At 48.1% G+C, this 17,003-nt stretch overlaps 1 protein-coding gene across 1 annotated transcript; it reads right to left on the bottom strand.

The window, feature by feature from the left end:
- Positions 1 to 148: 148 nt before the first annotated feature.
- Positions 149 to 16,612, bottom strand: hsd11b2 (hydroxysteroid (11-beta) dehydrogenase 2). The gene is made up of 5 exons (XM_047581010.1): positions 16,262 to 16,612; positions 7,556 to 7,768; positions 5,137 to 5,322; positions 4,844 to 4,981; positions 149 to 2,096 (listed from the first exon to the last, which is right to left on the bottom strand). The coding sequence occupies exons 1-5, from the start codon at positions 16,536 to 16,538 to the stop codon at positions 1,684 to 1,686; spliced, it is 1,227 nt and encodes a 408-aa protein (XP_047436966.1). The 5' UTR covers positions 16,539 to 16,612; the 3' UTR covers positions 149 to 1,683.
- Positions 16,613 to 17,003: the final 391 nt, after the last annotated feature.

Raw genomic sequence — 17,003 nt, 5'->3', positions numbered from 1 at the left:
GCTGTTACCGTGGTTCTGCCCAAACCGACCAGGACGGTTCTCTGGACTCCTGTGAGGTTCCCCTCAGGAACCGGTTTATGATCCGGGCTGGAACCGGGTCTGAGACCATGTTTCAACAGAAACGTCACAAAAACCAGACGAAGCAAAGTCTGAAAAAAGTCAAGTTTATTTCTATCAAAGAAAGAACAAGTGAACATTTTACATCATGTTTTTGTATTTTTCTCGTTTTTATATAAAATTCACAGTTTAAGTGACGATAGAAGAAAAGACAGCATAAATAGTTTGATTGAAAACGTGGCAACAAAACCAGAAACTGAATCTGTACAGTACACGATACCTGCCCTGCTCTGTTAATGTTGGTATAAATGTTTGAGGTTTGAGTTTGTTGGATTCATCACAGCTGAAAAAATACCTGCTTCATAGTTTTCTGTTCACTGAAAATATGTGAAGATGAGAAAAGTGGAGAACTAAAGTCTAACCAGAGCATCTGGTTCTGATCCGAGACACGAGTCCTTATCGGTGTCGGTCTGAGATAAAAATCGAAACAAACAGATTTGAAACTAAAGCGCGATCTGATTTAATAGACGTTTCTGTGCTTTTATTGTGATGGAGGGATGTAAACAGGACGTCTGTCTCTAAGATTACTGAGCTTTGGCTTCGAGGGTCAAAACCAACCAGGAAACCTTGAGATGTCAGAGATCAGCGGCGTTTAGAGACGAACCAATCACCACAACCACGGCTTCAACGGCCTCAACGGCTTCTGGTCCGTCTGAGGCTTCACCCACAACTCAGCTCTGCCTGGTTCACTTCTTTCTTTGGACGGAGGGAGGGAGGAAGGAGGGAGGGAGGAGGGAGGAAAGGAGGGAGGGAGGAAGGGAGGGAGGGAGGAGGGAGGAAAGGAGGGAGGGAGGGAGGGAGGGAGCTGGAGAACCCAGAGATCATCCATCCAACTACACACAGAAGGATTAGAACCCAAAACCATCACCACACCACCGAGCCATAAAACATCTGCCTGTGTGTCTGATTCCTCCAGAACTAAACCACATAGAGAGGTTCTGACTTCTGTGATGGAAACGTCAGAGTCTCGTCTTTAAACAGAGACTGAGACCATGAATGAGCTGCAGCATGTTCATCAACAGCATCAGCTGCTCTGGAAACGTCCTAAACTATTAGTTTTTTCTGTCTGGAGTCAAAGCTGCCAAATATCCAGAGGAACCAGCTCGGTGCAGTGGTGGAGGTGTTGGTCGGGAACTAGTTGGTGTGGAGCTGCTGAGGTGGTAGGAGATGACTGACACATCCTCCACAGAGGTTTCAGGGAGTTCCAGGTACGAGCTCCCTCCTCCACCAGAGTCTACAGGGACCAGCTCTAGGACGTTTGGGACCAGGACTCGATATTTAAGGACGGATCTAAAGCCTGGACACCTGGAAGCTCTAGTGTCCGTGGAAGGAGCTGCTGAGGTGATTGGTCCGTCTCTCGTGTCTAAAGTGTCTCCGCGGGGTTAAAGGCACGTTAAGTCAGTGTTTGTACAGAACAGCTGATCCCGGTGATGGACGTGAAGTGTTCTCTTATTGACCTGTGGCTGCATCCCTGCATCACTATGATCCCTTCAACAGCTTCAGAACATATAAAACGTCAGTCTACAGCTCTACGAGTGCATTACAGGAGCCGTCCTCCGTCTGCAGCTACTTCAGCTTCTCCTCCTCCTCGTTGTTGTTGTTGTTGTTGTTGTGGAGGCTGAGGTTCAGCTCGAAGCCCGACTGCTTCCTCAGAGCCAGCGGCATCAGCTTCTTCTTCATGAACAGGTTTTGGAGGAAGCGGTTGCTGATGCTGAAGGGGAAGTAGGTGTGGATGAAGTACATGAGGCCGACGCCAGGGCCGGCGTAGTAGCTGACCTGGGGCCGCGGCGCCAGCAGCGCCTGGACGATGGCCTCGATGACGGGGCTGAGGTCGGGGTTGGCCTGGCTGGCGAAGCTCTGGAACAGGTCCTTGGTCTCCGTCATGTAGTCCTCGCCGTACTCCTCCAGCAGCGCCGGGGACAGGTTCTGCAGGAGCTGCTTGTGCTGCTGTTCCCAGTAGACGTGGTTACTGGACTGACCTGCAGACAAGAGACACTCATCAGGACATTTCATCACGTCTCATCACGTCTCATCAGGACATTTCATCACGTCTCATCACGTCTCATCACGTCTCCTCCATCTCGTCTCATCAGTTCATAGTCCATCACGACAGCCACAAGTAACACATATCATTGTTTTCATGTAGTGCCTGGACAAAACAAATATAAACACCTGTAAAAATCACATTTAATCAGATTCATCTCAGGTTGATGTGGATTCATTCAGATTAAATCTCCTTCATGTTTCATCTCTATTGATACGTTTCATTCTACACCTCAACAGTTTCTTTTAGTGTCTTTCTTTGTCCACCATGTGTCCACATGAGTGTGTCCCTGTTGCTACGGAGACAAACTAACTTGTGGACATTGTCCAACCAGAGCAGAGCTGACGCTTCTTATTGAGAACAGTGTCTCCCAGTGAACAGTGGCTGCAGGAGTGGACACATATTAGCAGCAGCATTGGCAGCTTGTCTTTGTCTTGGTTTGTCTTGGTTTGTCTCCAGCTGTTAGCCGCGTTAGCCCAAGTGCTAGCAGAATCCCCGGCTAACGTATGCTTGGCTTGGTTCATGTGCTGTTTGAAGCTGGAAAGAAAACTCCTTCCTGCAGAGTGTGATGATACTTTATGTGTCTCCACTGGTCCCTCTTGGTGTCTTTGTCCTCAAATGTCCCATGGAGAGGACCAACGTGCTGTTTAGCGTCTTCCATCTTTATGGGTTGGTTCTGCTGCCTGTCACTACCGGATCAGCTGGTGCTAACGCTAACGCTACGTGGACAAACTGAGACACGTTCACAGTCGTGATTATTAATCAGATTAATCACGATGATTAATTAACGTTAACGCGTTGGTTTTTACAGCCATAATAAATATATCACTCAGAGAACATTTAAAATGACTTTAACCTGATGCTGTTCAGGACAGTATCATCAGTGTAGAGAGAAATATTTTAGGGTTTCATTACAAAACTAAATACGTATCTTCTACTTTATTAAAATAAACTCCTGACCAGCGTCATCAGGCCTTAATGAGCAGCGCTGTTCTGTTACTCAGAAAATCATCCGAGTGTTGAAATAAAAGTGTGTGGAGGGGGAAGAATAACACGGGCTCCCATGGTTCAGGCTGATTGGCCGGAGCAGCAGCTAATGAGGCGAGCTGGGCACACTTTATCCATCTGTTTACACTCTAATCCCGAGGGAACACATTCGCATTCTGCTCCTAATCCTGCCGTTACTCGGGGTTTTTGGCCGTGAGCCCAACGAGTCGATGAACTTTATCCAGACTCGCTGAGATCATGTTCAACAGTTTCAGCTCTGCCTCCGCTGGTCCAGACCTCACGCTGAGTCTCTGTTTCGACACATGTTCCTCAGCTCCAGCAAATACACAAACACAGCTCTGCCTTCCTGGTGCTGAGCGTTAAAGAGGCAGCAGACTTTAAAATGACCCGTCCACACCCGAGGACACAACAATGTCCTGCAAACACAGGATGATCACATGATCACATCCTTCTCTTCATCAGCGTTAATTCAAACGACCACGTTTATAACATTTAAACGGTGGATTATGGGAAATACAGGACGCAGAGTTTCGTCCTACAAGACAGGATGAGGAGGTTTTCAATTTGGTCTTTTTCTTATTTTTACGAGCTTTGAGTTTGAGAATATTTGCAGATCAGACTGAAAGTTACAGCTCGTTCCCCAAAAACCTTTCAATGGAAACACGTACGAAGAGCAAATATACTTTATCAAGATATCGGCTTTTATTTTCAGAGAAACTAATGGAAACACTAATGTCAACAAGTTAGTTTGTCTCCGTAGCAACAGGGACACAATGTGTCCACATTAATGTGGACACATTGTGTCCACATTAATGTGGACAGAAAAAGACACAAAAAGAAACAGTTGAGTTGTGTTTAACTCGTTCAGATTTATTCTCTTCTTCCTGGAGTCTGTTTGTTTATGAACAACGAAACGAATCAATAGAGATTAAACATGAAGCAGATTTAATCTGATTAATCTGAATTAATCCACATCAACCTGAGATTTAATCTGATTAAACATGTTAAAGGTTTGACTCTAATATTTATATATTTATATATTTACATATTTAGTAGCAGGACAAACTGATAGAAATGGTTCAGCACTAAACGGTGGAGGACCAGTGATGGAGCTCTGAGGAACTCCATCATTTATCAGATCATAGAGGAGGAGGAGGAGGAGGAGGAGGAGCAGGAGGAGGAGGAAGAGGAAAGGAGGAGGAAGAGGAGGAGCAGCAGGAGCAGCAGGAGGAGGAGCAGCAGGAGCAGGAGTTGGGCGTCTCACCTGTCTTGTAGGAGGAGGAGGAGGAGAAAGAAGAAGAGGAGGAGGAGGAGGAGGAGCAGGAGGAGGAGCAGCAGGAGCAGGAGGAGGAGGAAAGGAAGGAGGAGGAGGAGCAGCAGGAGCAGGAGGAGGAGGAAAGGAAGGAGGAGGAGGAGCAGCAGGAGCAGGAGGAGGAGGAAAGGAAGGAGGAGGAGGAGCAGCAGGAGCAGCAGGAGCAGGAGTCTCACCTGTCTTGTAGGAGGAGGTGGTAGAGGAGAAATGAAGGAGGAGCAGCAGGAGCAGGAGTCTCACCTGTCTTGTAGGAGGAGGTGGTAGAGGAGAAATGAAGGAGGAGGAGGAGCAGGAGTCTCACCTGTCTTGTAGGAGGAGGTGGTAGAGGAGAAATGAAGGAGGAGCAGCAGCAGGAGTCTCACCTGTCTTGTAGGAGGAGGGCAGGACGGTGGACACCCGGACGCCCCAGGGCTCCAGCTCGTGTCTCAGGGTGTTGGTGAAGAGGTTGAGCGCGGCCTTGGATGCTCCGTACGCCGAGAGGCAGGGGAACGGCTGGTCACCTGTAACCATGGCAACAGAGCCGTCACAAACTCCGCCTCCACCTGGACTAACGGACCAGCTGCTCGTCAGACGGCTCATTAACGCGTGACTGACAGCGTCGGGCTGATAATGAATGTGATGGACTGACTGTGTGAGATTGGGGTCAGGAACTGACCGGCGGGGCTGGAGATGACCACGATCCGGCCGCGCGCTCGCCGCAGCAGCGGCAGGAAGCTCTTGGTGACGTTCAGCGTCCCGAAGAAGTTGACCTCCATGCAGCCGCGGTAGTTGGACATGAACGACAGCTCGATTTCTCCAAAGTTGACGCAGACTCCGGCGTTGTTGACCAAACCCCACAGACCTGCAGGACAGAAGATTCACACGGTGACTGTCTGCAGAGGAACTTCCATCGGTTCAGATTCTGGTAAAAAACAAACTCCTGTGCTGTTAAAGAGTTTCTGTGACGGGCAGCGTCGCCTCTGAGGACAAATAAAAAGAACAAGAAGACGATAAGCTTTTCTACTGCCTTTTCTGCAGAGTGTTTTCTCTTCTGTGTTTAATAAAATAAAGTGCAGCATTATTAGTGTTTTACGGCACTAAATGTGAGAAGTGTGGTCGAGGGCACAGTTTAGACTCATTCATGAGGCCCAGATGAGTTCAGAGCCACGTTACAGGCCTGATCCATCCTCTGCAGGTTTATTGGAAGGAAAGTCCCTTATGTGAACACATAAAGCCGGAGTTGTTCCAGAGCGTTAATGACCTTTCCCTCCACTTCTTTTATTACACGCTCTCTGTGCGTATCCTTAAATGACTGCGAGGTGAAGCCAACAGTCTGTCTAATTACAAAGCCAGTGGGAGCTGCAGGTCTGAGCCAATCACAGAGCGAAACATGACACCAGATCCCCTCAGATAAACCGGTCCAAGCTTCCACATCATCGCCTCCTCCCGCCGGTTTCTCAGAGAGCTGCTGGAGAACCAGAGTCAGGACGACCAGGCAGCGGCTCCACGACTCCTCGTTCAACACGGAGCCACACAAGCTTCCTGGAGAACCAGAGTCTGGCCTCAGCTGGTCCGCCTTAAATCACCTGGTCCGCCTTAAATCACCTGGTCTGCCTTAAATCACCTGGTCCGTCTTAAATCACCTTAAATCACCTGGTCCGTCTTAAATCACCTGGTCCGTCTTAAATCACCTTAAATCACCTGGTCCGTCTTAAATCACCTGGTCCGTCTTAAATCACCTGGTCTCAGCTGGTCCGCCTTAAATCACCTGGTCCGCCTTAAATCACCTGAAATCACCTGGTCCATCTTAAATCACCTGGTCCGTCTTAAATCACCTGGTCCGCCTTAAATCACCTGGTCCGTCTTAAATCACCTGGTCTCACCTGGTCCGCCTTAAATCACCTTAAATCACCTGGTCCGCCTTAAATCACCTTAAATCACCTGGTCCGCCTTAAATCACCTTAAATCACCTGGTCCGCCTTAAATCACCTGGTCTCACCTGGTCCGCCTTAAATCACCTGGTCTGTCTTAAACCGCCTTAAATCACCTGGTCCGCCTTAAATCACCTGGTCTGTCTTAAACCACCTTAAATCACCTGGTCCGCCTTAAATCACCTGGTCTCACCTGGTCCGCCTTAAATCACCTGGTCTGTCTTAAACCGCCTTAAATCACATGGCCCGCCTTAAACCACCTTAAATCACCTGGTCCATCTTAAATCACCTGTTCCGTCTTAAATCACCTGAGTTCACACCTGGTCCTAATGAATTAAATCGTGTCCCCAGCCAGAACTGTAGATCTGGTCTCAGTCTGTGTGTGAATCAGCAGCAGCGCCACCATGTGGTCAGTATAATACTGTATCAGCTGCTGCCTCTGATGGACCTCTACCTACCACTGGACCAGAACCAGGACCACATGGACGGAGACTTGGAGACATGATCCAGATTTAGGAACCAGATGGAAAGACTCTGACATGATGAGATCTAATTTATTTCAGACGAACGGATTCATGAGCTGTTCTACTCGTGTGTTATCTACTGTGTTATTTTAGTTTTTATTGTTTGAATGTTTAGTTTCAGACGTCGCTCACTCTACAATGACAACAGATCATTTATTTATGAGATAAACAGTTAAAATATGCATTTATTCCATATTTGTGGAATTTTTAGACACTTGTGTGTTTTTTCTTGTTCCTTCTAATGTTTAGTTTTTATTTCTAGCAAAAGGCAGAAATAAAAAGGATCTGAAATCCAAACTAAAAATAAAACTGGTCAGTAAACGTTCCTCAAAGCCTGATTTATGAAATAAGATCCGAAACAAACATCATCTCCAGATGTTTGTGTGTTTGTGTTTAGATGTTTCTACTGTTGTTTGCTCGTGTCTCCTGCAGGTTACAGATAAAAGCCGGATCATCCAGATCTCTGTTAAAATTCTAAATAAGCTTCTGGGTTTTTAGTTTGACTGAAGGCTCCAGATGTTTTTGTGTGATTTGCTGCTGTTTTTCTAACATGACGCGGTCGTCCAGAGACTGAACGTGAACATGTGTGGACATGTGTGGACACGTGTGGACGTGTGTGGAGGGGGGAGCTGGCGTTTACCTCGGGGGCCCAGCTTGGCCTTGGTGTCCAGCAGCGCCTGCTGGACCTGCTGAGGCTGCGTGATGTCCACCTGGAGGAGGGTGAGTCGGGGGGAGCAGGTCCTCCTCAGCTCTCTGGCTCCGTCGCCCGTCAGGTCCAACACGGTGGCGAACACCTCGAAGCCCATGGAGTCCAGATGCTTCGCTGTGGCGTTCCCGAAGCCGGTGTCACAGCCTGGAGGGACACGGGGACACGTCAGAACCAACGCGACACATCAAACACACATTCACATTCACTTCTCTCCTGGTGGAGCTGCACAAACCAACAGGTCAGTAACTACGATGATTAATGACGGACCCTGAACGTCTCATGACCTGATGGCGGCTTCACGTTTCAACCTCGAACCTTAAACCTCAAATACGAGTCGTGTTTTTAAACCTTTAAAGTCACGTAACAAACACATCCAGGAAATTTAGTGTCGAACCAGAAATGATTTCACACACACATTCACACACTTACTCTGCTCTGTTTCATCTCACAATGATCATCTTTTTGTATATATGTCAACACTTTATTTATGTTCTCTTCTCTTTGCTCTTGTCATTTTTCTGCTCCTTTGTTTGTGTTGGAAACAGGTTAAACAGACGCTGTGTGGAGGAGAAGTTGGTGCTGACGGTGCTGAGATGAAGTCTGCTTTTAGTTTTTAGTTTTCATCACATTGTTAACAGCAGCTAGCGCTGACTCGTCGTTAGCTTAGCTGGCGTCTCACACCACAGGAGACAATGAGGACATTTGTTCAGTGCTGTTGGTCAACTGGAGGTTGGGGGCCCTCGGGTGAGTCTCCTCTGGACGGTGAGATCTGCACAAGTGTTTGATGAAACTGTGAGTGAGTCCAGGACTTCACCCGCCCACAGGTTTGCTCAGGCGTCCCGGTCCGTCCCCGTCCCAGTGCGTCCCAGTCTGTCCCTCACGGGTCCCAGTCCGTCCCAGTCCGTCCCCGTCCGTCCCAGTCCGTCCCTCACGGGTCCCAGTCCGTCCCTCACGGGTCCCAGTCCGTCCCCGTCCGTCCCCGTCCGTCCCTCACGGGTCCCAGGAGCCGCGGCTCCTACAAGCCGATCCTCGGAGGTACTCGCTGTTCTGTTTGTTCTGTGAATGTGAAAGACTCTGCTGGCGAGAGCGTGGAGTCACTGGCACGCTGCTTCCCTCCGTGTCCTTGGAGGACGTCCAGAGTCACGTCCTGAGAAAAAGCTGCTGAGTGAGAGGGAAATAAATACCGGCGCTCGCCTCCACCTCATTCTTCACTCCACACACGTCCTGGAGATTCACACCGACCTCAACCTGCCAACACATTCTGATATTCTCAGCTGAGTTTTGTTGTGAAGCAGCTGATGGAGGCGCTCGTCTCCGGTTTCACCTCCTCAAATAAAACCGAGACAGAGTCCAAGGAGCAGAGTTAAAATGGAACAAGTTTGGTTTGTGTAAAGAGTCACGGCTTCGCTGAGATGAACCAGAGAAACGTGTTGAGACAGAAAACCTGAAACCTGACAGACTGGAGGAGAAAAATAAAAGAAATAAGTCAGATAAAAGAATAATCATCGTAATAATAATGATAATAAACAAATGGGTGGATTCTTGATTCTCTCACACTTCTGTTTTATCATGTTGCGTTTTCTGTTAATTAAATTACAATTTTTTACTTTTTTGGGGCCATTTTACACGTCAACAAATAAAAATTGTAAAGGTAGATTTTTAAAATATTATTATTATTGTTATTATCATTGTTATCGTTATTATCATTATTATTATTGTTATTATCATTGTTATCGTTATTATCATTATTATTATTGTTATTATCATTATATTATTATTGTTATTATCATTATATTATTATTGTTATTATCATTATATTATTATTGTTATCGTTGTTGTCATCATCATTATTATTATTTTATTATCATTATTATTGTTATTGTTATTATAACTTCACAAGCTGAATGAATGTCTAGTTTTCTGATTGTCTCGTCGTCTCATTCACACGTTTACACATTGAGTCGGTATCAGACTGAAGGAACGATTTGTCCTGATGTTTAGAAAAAGATTTGTGTGTAACTTTGGGGAATAAAGAGGCAGATAAAGGAGACGTGTCTGAGGATGAGTTCAGATATGAGGAAGGACCAGGAGGAGGAGGAGGAGGAGGAGGTGGAGGAGGAGGTGGAGGAGCAGTGCTGCAGGGCCTCAGACCTCACACTGTCCCACATTCTTCACGGCTTCAAAGCCTCCGTCTGACAGGACGTGTCTCTGAAGGGACGGAGCTGAGCTGAGGGGGGACGGTGCTGAGGGGGGACGGTGCTGAGGGGGGACGGTGCTGAGGGGGGACGGAGCTGAGGGGGGACGGTGCTGAGCTGAGGGGGACGGAGCTGAGGGGGACGGAGCTGAGCTGAGGGGGACGGAGCTGAGTTGAGGGGGACGGTGCTGAGCTGAGGGGGACGGGGCTGAGGGGGGACGGAGCTGAGGGGGACGGGGCTGAGGGGGACGGGGCTGAGGGGGACGGAGCTGAGCTGAGGGGGGACGGAGCTGAGGGGGACGGGGCTGAGCTGAGGGGGGACATCGGCCCGGTTACGTAACGTCCACAGGCTCCTCACATGAAGAAATAAACGTGGATCTGTGCACGAGGTCAAAGAGACACATCTGTCTCCGGGTGGACGCCTCCACATCTGCACACACTGGACGGGACAGGACGTTTAACCCAGATCAGACTCAGCGCCTCCATCTTTAAACATGTCAGCACCTTTTCTAAACCACGGTGAGGACATGTGAGGACCAGCAGCTGTGTCTCAAAGCTTCAGGGACGTGGGAGGACGTCTCCTTAAACAAACCTGGACATTATGATCAATCTCCATCACTGCTGAAAGCACCAGGCCTGGATGTGGGTCGACCAGAGTCCAGGAGACTCACGTCTCCGGATCCACGTGAAGCCACAGAGTCTGACATGAAGCATCACAACAATCCTGCAACAAGCAGCATGTGAAGGTTCTGGGAGGTGGAGATCCTGATCCAGATGTGGGGAGGAACTAGAACCATCCTTGAGCTAATAAAAGTCCCCAGAGATGTTCCCAGGGTTCCACAGCCACAGGGGTTTAGGTTCAAGAGGTCCCTGAAACTGGGTGGGAGAGGAACGAGGGTTCTTCACATGGAAAAAGAGACGTGTTGTTCTGAGGCTGAACCCGTCTCAGAGTCCGATGGGTTCTGCAGACCTGACGCTGTCGTCTGGTGTCTGGTCCAAACGAGACGTGGAAGTGGATCAGCAGCTGTGGAACAGGAAGCTGCCTCCTCTGCTTCTGACAGGGTCCATGTCGGTTCCACACTGTTCAGAGTTCTCCTTTAAACAAGAACTGAGAACCAGTCACTCAGACTCCGACATGTTTCATGTTTCAAGCTTCCTGCTCTTTCATTTCACACTCTGACGCGTTTCTTCTCGTTCTCTTTGCACAGACATGAACGTTCTTATACATTATTATTAAATACTTCAAGTTCAAAAGTCATTGAAGTTTCCCTCGTTTGTCATGATGCTGAAGTACAACAACACAAAAATACGAACCACGTGAAACCTGAGTGAAGCAGGTTGGTCTGAGAGTAATGAGTCAGACGGAGACGTCTTCCCTCTGCTCGTTGTTGTGTTGTTGTGTGTTTGTGTACATGCGACTGGACATGGTTTCATGAATGAAGTGTTTTCTCTCCCGTCCTCCTCCAGGTTGTTCTGAGCGTTTTCATTTCCTGCCTCGTCTCTGACGACTACGGTGACTTCAGGAATTTAACAGATGCTTCTCCTGAGGTTCTGCAAAAGCTAAAGTCCACAAACGGGAACGTTGCGTAATTCCCTGGACAGTGGAGGTGTTGCACGATATAAAACCGTCCCATGTTGATCTATGGGTCTAGAGGCAAACTGCAGGGGTTCGGGGGGGGGGGGGGGGGCAGACATCTGATCCGGGGACGGAGGTTTTCTGGGTCTGTGCTGATTAGTAAACTCTGACTGTGTTCATGGTGAACGCAGATGTTCTTTCTGTCCAAATATTGAGCAACGTTTTTCTAAAATGAAGAGAATCAATCTTCTTGTTTTTGGTGCATGAGAGTCGGATCACGTTCTGTGTGTGGACACACTACGACGGGAGGCTGAAGGTCGACGTTGCTTCATCTCCTGGAAACGGGTTTGTTGTTCTGTAAGCGCCGTCCAACTGTGAGCAGAGGTCACGTGATGGGGGGGGGGCATCTGAAACCTTTAAATAACGAAGCTTCAGTTTCTAATCATCAACATCCACAGCTCTCATTATCTACAGAGGTGTTACACAACGCTACACAACCATTCCTCTACAGAGTGAACCCTTCAACGCTGCATTTATATAACGGAGACAAGACGGAGCGAAGAAACTATAGGAATGTGGAGATGGAGGCGGGGGGGGGGGATAAGAATAAAGAAAAACGACAGAATGTAAAATTATATAGGAAGAAAACAAAGAAAGAAGAAGAAAGACACGAGGAGGAAGGTCCAAGGAAGGAATGAAAATTTAAAGGAGAGAAAACTGAAGTGAAAAACTGAAGGAGTCACAGAACAGAACAGAACATAATAGAACAGAATATAATAGAACAGAGCAGAACAGATCTGTAGCTCGAGTGAACCTACTCTAACAATGCAAACAATCGAAACCTTTTCCCCTAAAACCAAGTCTGAACACGTTCAAAAAGTAGCAGCACAACTTCAATTTTATTTTTCCATAAAACTATGAAGATTAATGAAGATTAAAAACACCACAGAGCTCACATGTTCTCCAAAGGTTCTAGTGGAACAGAACCAGGTCCAGTCTCCATCTGGACATTAGGATCAAACCAAAGAACCCAAAGTTCCTCCACGTTGGGTTTTTACCTCTTAAAGTGAATCTGGCTCCAAAATGCTACTGATTCAATGCTAAGCTAACAGCCACCAAGGCTACACGCTACATAGCAATGCTAAGCTAACAGCCACCAAGGCTACATGCTACATAGCAATGCTAAGCTAACAGCCACTAAGACTACATGCTACATATTAATTCTAAGCTAACAGTTACCATGGCTCCATGCTACACATCAGTGCTAAGCTAACTGTCACCAAGACTACTTGATACATATCAATGCTAAGCTAACAGTTACTACTAGATGGCTGCATCATTGGTATTATCTGTAGTAGCACCATTAGACCACTAGATGGAGACTAAAGGTCCAGACTCTATGAGTCCAGTCTCCATGTGGTTCATAGCTGATGTAGAATCATGAGGACAGACTCTAAAGGAACCAGAAGATAAAAACTAGATCAGATACATTTGTTGTGAGTCATTTTTGGATTTGATGGAATATTGAGACTGAGAAATGAAAGGTTTGTTGTCGTGTTTTCTCTGTTAGCTGAGGCTAGCTGGTTAGCTCTAGCTATGTGATGCTAGGTATCAATGGACAGAGCAGCTCCTCTAGTTTCTAATGACACCACGGCAGAGTGGGCAGAGGATTGTGGGCAATGAAAGGTTTCGTTTTGACTGTCCCGTGCATTAATGCAGCCTTTTATTTCTTTTTAAATAGTCAAATCAGTAACAAACTGTTTTCAATGCTCCTCTGTTAGAGACACACATGCTGCTTTATGACCTGCTGACTACAACTTAGTCACAGAAGGATTCAGATCATCACTTCCTGGTGCCTCCAGATGTTTGGACGTATGGACCAATCAGACGCGTCCTCGCGGAGAAGGTCTCTGCTGAAGGTTGAATGTGACGGGTTCGGATGGAGACTTCAGTCGCTGAGCTCAGAGGCAACGCTTGGCAGCGTCAGGCCTCATCCTTCAAAGAATGTGCTTCTTTGTAGAACAAATCATTTAGCTTTGTAAGAGGTTTACTGGGGCCCTTTTTCCACTCCTGCTCTGGTTTCCAGCGTGGACCCACGCTAACTTCACCAGCTTTCAGCTGAGCCAATTAGGAAGGAGCTGTTGACTGAGATCTGGGCTCTGCACCAGCTTTAAATCTCCTCTCAGATATTGCCGTGTTTTCAGCGTCACAGCCAACGCTCGCTGTAATCAGACCTCAGACCAGGGCTCCTACTGATCCATAAGCAGCAGTGGAAAGTAATCGTCTGTGGCTTCTGGTGCGCACACATGTAAAGAGAGGCCACGTGTGGAGAGGTGACATTCAGACGTGATCATGTGCGACTCTCTGGGATTTTGATCTGTGTTACCATGACACCAGACAACCTCCTGAAGCTCTGGCCGCTCGGTGAACAGAGCGCTAAGTCTGCAGGATGTGTTGACCTGGATTACCTCAGCACGCCACCGCCACCGCCACCGCCACCGCCACCGCCACCGCCAGGCCGCCCATCAGGACCAGACAGGTGGAGTCCACCCTCGTCTGGTTCCATCAGCTCAAAGAGCTGGAGTCAGTTCGTACGGACGCGGCTTTAATTCACTTAAACGTCCTCTGGAAATACTTGGTGCACACTTAGAGAAAAAGATCATTTCGATGAGGAAGGGAAGGAAATCCTGCTGAGACGAGTTAAACGTTGTTCTCTTACGGGGACACATGTCGATTTGTGCTCTGCATTGACAATAAACACTGTTCTATGTGGTTTGTGTGAGAACTTCTTCTGCTTTTGGTTCTTCAGAAACAGTTTGTGGAGAAACTCCTCATTCTTTTGGCTTTAACTTGCAGACGTCGTTTCTTATTATCACGAAGAGCTTTTCCCACTTCACAAAGTCAAACTTCATCTTTCATGTTGAGAGAATCTATTTTACGTCTTCTCCTGTTTTATTTGCTTCATTCAGGGTCAGATGTGCTCAGGTGAGTCCAGGTGTGTTTCGTTCAGGCAGGTTTGTTTATTTAAATGTTACTCTTCATGTTTTAATTATATTACAAGAAGAACTTCCTTTTAATTGGCAGCTCTTTGGTTCAGGATCAATAAAAATAGAAAGTAAAGCAGCTTCATACAATAAAATACAATCTACTGAATAAAAAGTGCAGTGACCGGTACAGTGAGGGGGAATAGCAGCGTTTAAAATGCGGTGCTTATGTTCCTGCCAGTGTCCCTATGGAAAACGTATAAATATGAGTGTGGGGTTAATGTGCAGCAGCTGTGGGGCAGGTTCAAGGTGGATGTGAGGATCCGTGTTAAGGTGGAGATCCATCGTTTTATCCGCCTCTTCCTTTTGTGCAGGTTTTAAAAGAGTTCGTCCTGTTAAACGTGGAGGGAGTGAACCTCATGGTGGCGCTAGAGCACACGCGCCGCGCGCTCAGGTGATGGATGTGGGTCATTGTGCTGCAGCTGAGAAGCATGTTTGTGTAACCTAGATTTCTTCTCTCCACATCAAAGCAGCGCGGCTTCCTGGAGGTCTGGACCACACCCAGTTCAAAGTCTAAAGACGTTTGACTCATCAGACACTGAGCAGGAAGGAAACCAGATTAATTACTGAACCGCTTCGTTTCTGTGTTTGTGTGAGTCGCTGGGGTCCAGATGTCCTGCAGCTTCTAGGACTGAAGATGGCAGCAGCAGCCGAACGAGTGACTCACACACGTGGCAATTATATCAGAGCTGGGTTTAAAAGATAAATCTTCTCTGGTGATAAGGGCAGAAGCTCCAGCTCTGATGAAGGAGGAGACGCCACGAGGACGTTGGTTTGGAGGAAATGTGGATCGATGTGTTCAGATCAGTTTGTTCCATCGTCACAGCAGCAGAAATCAGACGATTCAACAACTTAAATCATGAAATAATTCATTCATCCGACAAGAACAGTAGCTATGGAGAAGAGCTCAGTGGTGTGGACATGTGCAGCGCCCCCTGCTGGAGGACGATAAATAAACTGGTCCCTGGTTCCCTCCAGGTTACATGAAGACTGGTTTAGCAAAGTTTCAGTCCAAATTACAACAAAGACGGAGACGGAGTTAAAAGGTCTGATGGTCTCATCAACCACAAACACAAAGAACCAGACGCACGTGGAGGACGCAAACCTCCAAACACTATCAGAGACAATCAGAGACAATCAGAGACGTGACTGTGGAGAACAGCTGCAGGGACATGGGACGGCAGGACACTCTATCAGAGACAATCAGAGACATAAAATCATATAAAGACTCTGGGCCATAAACCAATCATCTCTTATCTGGTGACAGGTACAGTTACAGGTACAAGTACAGGGACAAGTACAGGTACAAGTACAGGTACAAGTACAAGTACAGGTACAAGTACAGGGAAAAGTACAGGTACAGTTACAGTTACAGGGACTCTGTGCTAATTCACTGCTGAAGGTTTGTTTCTCAGACTTTTATTGTGAAAGGGACCCCCCCCCCTCCCTCCCTGCAGGCATCTATTGTTCGTGGAGTTTATTCCTTGTTCCACACACACAACAAACACACACAACTAACACACACTCTCTGTTCCTGAGTGGGATCACATCACCGCCCTGATCTAAGCAGCGATAGCGACTTCACCTCTCGGAGCCGGGACGCCCCCCCCCCCCTCTCGGACGCCCCCCCCACCCCCGTCTCCAGAACTCCAGCTCTTAGTCTCTGCTGCACCTCAGGAACAAAAACCCTCTCTCTCCAACCCACTCACAATAAACTCCTTCTGGCCACGCACAGTCAAATAAAGTCTAAGCAGCTCCAACAAAAACCAGGACTCTCCAGGGTCACAATCACACCTGGGGGAGGGGGCGGGGCCTGGTCTTACCTGTGATGAACACAGCCTTGCCGTGGGGGGTGAGGGTGGCGGGCGGCGGCCCGGTCCTGGAGGTGGAGTAGAGGCAGCAGGCGAGGACGACCAGCAGCAGCAGCATGGCCGGCAGGCAGAGCGCCCAGAGCCGGTCCACCAGCACCGTGGCCCCCAGCCAGGCCACCAGGGCGGGGGCGGCGCTCAGGTGGGACGCCAGCAGCTTCTTGGTGGCCCCGCCGATGAACACGGTCAGGGCGGCCAGGTAAATCCAGGACGGGAGGGTGTAGTGGTCCATGTTCAGGGCGAGTGGAGGTCTCTCTCTCTCTGCAGCACACACTCCCTCACACACTGAGGCCGGTCGGAGCAGAGCTGGTCTCTGCCGCTCTGCCTCACTGTATATATAGAGAGGGAGGGGGGAGGAGCCAAAACACACACACACACACACACACACACACACACACACACACACACACACACACACACACACACACACACACACACACACACTCAGCCTCATTGATATTCAGAAGCAGGGGTTTTCTGCAACATTTGTCAAAGTTATTAAAACGAGACAAAGACTCAGAGGGAGAAACCGCTCGGATCTGTCCCGTCTCCTCTCATCCAGCTTCAGGATTAACTCAAACCTGGACCTGGACCAGGACCTGGACCAGGACCTGCACCTGGATCTGGACCTGGACCTGGACCTGCACAGACCAGGTCCTGTCTGAAGGTGGTTTTATAGAACTGCAGGACCATTTCT

This window comes from Mugil cephalus, chromosome 3 (assembly GCF_022458985.1).
Source record: "Mugil cephalus isolate CIBA_MC_2020 chromosome 3, CIBA_Mcephalus_1.1, whole genome shotgun sequence".
Lineage (NCBI taxonomy): Eukaryota > Metazoa > Chordata > Actinopteri > Mugiliformes > Mugilidae > Mugil > Mugil cephalus.
The sequence above is the reverse complement of the archived record's forward strand: the minus strand, read 5'-3'. Positions and strand labels throughout refer to the sequence as shown.

What these genes read in the sequence shown, in the direction of transcription:
- hsd11b2 (XM_047581010.1), bottom strand. Translation starts at nt 16,538, where the DNA reads ATGGACCACTACACCCTCCCGTCCTGGATTTACCTGGCCGCCCTGACC. An exon ending in GGCCAAGCTGGGCCCCCGAG is followed by an intron (nt 5,323 to 7,555) that starts GTAAACGCCAGC and finishes TCTGTCCTGCAG; the next exon opens with GTCTGTGGGGTTTGGTCAAC. An exon ending in GGTCATCTCCAGCCCCGCCG is followed by an intron (nt 4,982 to 5,136) that starts GTCAGTTCCTGA and finishes CCATGGTTACAG; the next exon opens with GTGACCAGCCGTTCCCCTGC.